The 5000-nt window shown below is 36.2% G+C and overlaps 1 protein-coding gene across 3 annotated transcripts in view; it reads left to right on the top strand.

Annotated features, from left to right (window-relative positions):
- Positions 1–4431, top strand: part of LOC122256249 (bleomycin hydrolase) — a 16865-nt gene extending 12434 nt beyond the window's left edge. For all 3 annotated transcript variants that reach the window (XM_086552646.1, XM_043020788.2, XM_043020789.2), the window contains exons 6-10: positions 226–310; positions 1020–1268; positions 2228–2454; positions 2615–2735; positions 3156–4431. In XM_086552646.1, coding sequence (XP_086408772.1) covers positions 226–310; positions 1020–1268; positions 2228–2454; positions 2615–2735; positions 3156–3395 — 922 coding nt within the window. In that variant the 3' untranslated portion in view covers positions 3396–4431. The remainder of the gene's footprint in view (positions 1–225; positions 311–1019; positions 1269–2227; positions 2455–2614; positions 2736–3155) is intronic.
- The last annotated feature ends 569 nt before the right edge of the window (positions 4432–5000 follow it).

The raw sequence follows: 5000 nt of genomic DNA, 5'->3' as shown, positions 1-5000 counted from the left end.
GATATTAAGACATGTATAGAAATAATCCAAAAGTTAAATTATATTAATAATTGGATGTTCCTTTTCTCATTTTGATGGAACTTTTTTCACCTGAACTTTAGTATTCAACCCTTACATCACTAATAATGTATCTCAAAATCTACAGATGTATTTTTGTGTTTTCTATTTTTCATTTCAGTTTACTTTTTCCATTTCAAATATTAAAGAAAATACTTCCTTTTCAAGGTATGGAGTTATGCCAAAGAAGTGTTTCTCAGAGTCATACAGCGCTGAGAACTCCATGCGCATGAACAGGTTCCTTCAGAGCAAGGTTGGTTTTGTCAAGTTACAACCTTCAAGGTTTGAATTTTTAGCCTGTATTATCAGTTTCAGTGTTATGATTCATCATGGTGTTTAAGGAATAAGTGTAAGATATGAATTAACCCATTGCCGACGGGGCGCCTAACGACCGAACTGGTTGTCAGGGCGGGCGGTCTACGACACTAGCGACACCGGCTTATAATTAGAGGGACGGGGGAAGGGTTTTCTCTGCTCACCGGGTAGTGCAGTCTAGCTCAAACATTAAATTTCCATAAATCCATCATAAAATGCGGGTTTAGGTTGACTTTGGAACGCTGTATCTCTAAAGCTAGCACCGTTACAGCCATAATACTTTATGACTGTGTGCGTGCTTCAACTGTAAGCAGATCCCGATTTTGCTTCATATACACATTGACACTCGTTTCTTAGGCCTAATCGGTGCCGACATGTATGCCATGACACCCATACGCAATGGGTTAATTTGATTTTGAAAATTCACACACATGCACCCACACCCACACCAACACCCACACCTACACCTACACCTACACCTACACCTACACCTACACACCTACCTACCTACCTGCATATGTATCCATACATACATGCACCCCACCCCACCCATGCATATACGCACATACTAATACATGACACATTTATAAACAAACCTGGGTGCTTTTTTCCTTCCATTTTATTTTATTTTGATTTGTTTTCTGCAGTTGCGTGAATACACCAAGAACCTACGAGCAGTGATCAGTAAAGGAGGAGACGACGCTGCAGTGTCAGAGATGCTGTCCACCCAGATGGGCGAGATTTACCGCATCGTCTCCATCTGCCTGGGCATCCCACCTAAGACCTTCAGCTGGGAGTACTATGACAAGTCCAAGGCTTACCACAAGGTTGGCCCACTTACGCCGCTGGAATTTTATAACGAGCACGTCAAGGCAACCTATAATGTGGAGGATAAGGTACGTCTGGGGACTTTGCTCTCCCTGAGTTTTAATGTGTGTTATAATGTATGTTCTGTTGCTACTATTACTGTGTGTGCTGCGGAGATGATGAGTAAAACTAGATATTTTGAAATTGTTTTCAGTAATTCTAGACTTTTTGTGAATTCTAGACATTTTGCGATTGTTTTAAATAAATCTAGAGGTTTTTAGAATCGTTTTCAGTAAACTAAAGATTTTGGAATTGTTTCAAGTAAATCTTGAGGTGTGGGGATTGTTTTCAGTAAGTCTAGAGGTTTTATGAATGTTTTCAGTGAATGTAGAGGTTTTGGCATTGTTTTCAGTAAATCTTGAGGTGTGGGATTTGATTTCAGTAAGTCAAGCAGTTATGGGGGTGTTTTCTATAAATTTATAGGGTGTTTTCAGTAAATTTAGAGGTTTTGGGGTTATTTTCTGAAGATCTGGAGACTGAGATTGGTTTCAGTAAATCTAGAGGATTCAGGATTATTTCCAGTTAATTTAGAGGTTTTGGGATTTTATTTTTGTAAGTCTAGATGTTTTATAAGTATTTTCAGTTAATCTAGAGTTATTATGATTGTATTAAGTTAAATGAGAGGTTTTGGGATTGTTTTCAATAGATCTAGAGGTCAAGCCATGTTTTTTTTTTTCAGTAAAGTAAAAGTTATGGGATTGTTTTCAGTGAATCTGGAGATTTTTTAATTGTTTTAGAAATATCAGTAAATTGAGAGGTTTGGAAGATGTTTTCTGAAACTGATTATTGAGCTTGAATTTCCACTAGAGTTTCATAATTGCTCAATTTTTATTTTCAACTTTTGAAACGTTTGCTTCATTTAGTTAGCTGTCAATTGTTAACCTGTTATGACTTTTCTGTTAAATCTTTCTTTTCTTCTTTCCTCCATACTGATATGTTTTCAAGAGTGTCATAGCAGTGTATTAGAGCAGTTTTATCCTCTTCACAGCTATGCTTAGTAACAGACCCCAGGGAGAAGAATGCCTATGGCATGGCATACACTGTGGACTGCTTGGGTAACATGGTAGGTGGTCGCAAGACCATCTACAATAACCAGCCTGTAGAGCTCCTCATGAGTTTAAGCGCTAATAGTATCAAGAGTGGTGAGGCTGTGTGGTTTGGATGTGAGGTTGGCAAGAGGTTTGCTGGCAAGCAGGGTATACAAGACCTTGAAATGTAAGTAAATAGGATGAAATGAAGGCCATGAATTATGTAATAATGTTAACGAGATGTTTTGAATGAAACAAAGCTATCCAGAATATGATAGTAACTGTATATTTGTGCAGTAGTTCACATTGTCTTATTATTAATTGTCTCTCTCACTCTTTCAACTCAGCCATGATTACAAGTCTGCCTTTGGAGTGGAATTCAATTTGGGTCTTTGCAAGGCTGATCGTTTGGTCTATGGTGAATCACTCATGACCCATGCCATGACCTTCACTGCAGTGACTGTCAATGTAAGCATTTCAAAAGTTAATCAGTTTGATCAAATTGAATATGAATATGATATACATGTTTTTTTCTGCTTTCTAATTTCTACTCTACTTCTTTCCATTTATTTTGCATTCATTATTTTTTCTTTTTCATATTGTTTTGCAAAAGTTTTAAATCTTGAAGAGTGCATAGCTGATGAATTCAAATATTTTGCTCTTGACAGTGTTTTCATAAAAAATAAGTACAATCCTGTTCATGCAGTATCAAAGATTAGAATAATTATGACATTATCATATCTTTTACTTCAACATTATCAGATTTCCCAGAATTTTTCCTTAGTCACATTTTTCACATTTTCTCTGACTCTCTTCCTTCCTTGTCCCTCTCCTTCTCTGTCTCACTTCATATGTTGTGTACTATAAATATTTTAATTGTTACTTCAGGAGTCAGGGACTGCAGAGAAGTGGCGTGTTGAAAACAGCTGGGGTGAGGACAGAGGTGAAAAGGGTTACCTCATCATGACAGCTGAATGGTTCCGGGAATTTGTCTTTGAGATTGTGGTGGATAAGAAGTTCGTCCCAGAAGATGTTTTGTCAGTATACAGCCAAGAGCCCATTGTGCTGCCTGCATGGGATCCCATGGGAGCTCTGGCTCACAAGGAACCTGTGCTATTACAGCTTTAATTAGTTTTAATGTTTATATACTTCTCTTGAAACTGTTGATTATGAAAGGCTTTTGTTCTGAAAAGCCTTTGCTTCACTTTTGGAATTTGTTTCTATTGATCTGAAACTTCACTAATGTCCACAGATATTGAGAGCTTGAAGTCAGTGATATACTTTTCTAATAGAAGAACAATAAGAAGGAAATCTATATTTTGTCTTGCTGTTTGTATGTTGGGCATAGAAGGAAACTTGGAATCTCTCTGATCCTTTTGATCAGTTCTGATCACTTATTTACACAACCACCTTGGGTTTACATTGATATCAAAGGGAATTCAGTGTTTGAGATTAGGGTGGTATTATGACATTTTAACCCTTTGGCTGCATCACTGGATATAAGGTTGATTTTTCTCTATGTTTTATGGACAAGAGGTACCAGGTTTTCATTTTACTCACCAGTCTTCAATTTACATCATGAATCAACCTGATAGTGACATATCTAGCATTTAACTTTTTCAGGAAGGATGTTTTATAGTAATGTCTTTCTTTGAATACTATAGAGATATATAGTAACTACAGAGGTTGAGACATGAATGCATGTTTTATTTTTATAGTAGTAGCTTTCTAGCTCCTATTTTCTTAATGGAAGATTACCCTTTGGGGGAGAGAGACATTTTATTCAATATTCTGCAAGAATAGGATTCATATGCATTTAAGAATATATTTTTATCCACATTTTGGGAAATGAAGCAGTCAAAGGGTTAAACATAGAATAGTTTCTGTTCCTTCGGAGGATGGCTACCTGTTAGATATTCTCCCTATAGTTCCATTTATTTGTAAAAGCAAAAATGATAGGAAAATAAAGTCTTTTCTTACTTGGCTGTTGAGGGTCAAATGATGAAACAAGTATTTTCACACTACAAGTTTCCTTTTGTGCTGTTGCTTTTTACTCACAATTTCAGCTAACACCATTGTTGCCCTGTATTCCTCTTACTCCAATATTGTTTATATCTTCAGGTATTCAACTTGTGCTCTTTTTTAGTAAAGAAAGTAACAGATATATATGGAAGTTTTATCTCAATATTTTATTATGGCTTATACTGTCAAACCAGTGTTAATTTCATGAGTTCATATACAAATAAATTGTATGTATGTATATATGTATGTAAGTATGTATGTATTATGTATGTAGGTATGTATATATGTATGTATATAAGAGAGAGAGTCAGAGTCTGAGTGAATAAATGAATAACAAACAGAAACACAAAGATATGGGCAGACAGTCATGCACCACAGCCTACTCATACTGTTTATGCACAATTGCATGCACAGACATGTGTTTGAGTGGGTGTAGGTATGTTTGTATTCGGGGCTGTATGCCAATGCAATCCATTTATCCAAGGTCCAAAGCTTGAAAAAGTCGTAGGAGTACCCCATGTTGCTTCAATTGTGACAGCATAAGTGTTTCATTGAGCAAGGAAGGCAGCTGTCACAGCAAGAGTGTTAGTGATGTGGGGATGTACCATACAACTATTGAAAAATTATCACTAAAAATCAGGCAAAAAATCTTAAAAGATAAACAGTAGTAGTTTTTTTTTTTTTTTTTTTTGTGAGAGAGAGACCATTATT

The sequence above is a fragment of the Penaeus japonicus genome, unplaced genomic scaffold, assembly GCF_977035675.1.
Source record: "Penaeus japonicus unplaced genomic scaffold, GWHDUDI00000001_assembly GWHDUDI00000027, whole genome shotgun sequence".
NCBI classification, from domain to species: Eukaryota; Metazoa; Arthropoda; class Malacostraca; order Decapoda; family Penaeidae; genus Penaeus; species Penaeus japonicus.
Note: the sequence above shows the minus strand (reverse complement) of the source record. Positions and strands in the feature narration are given on the sequence as shown.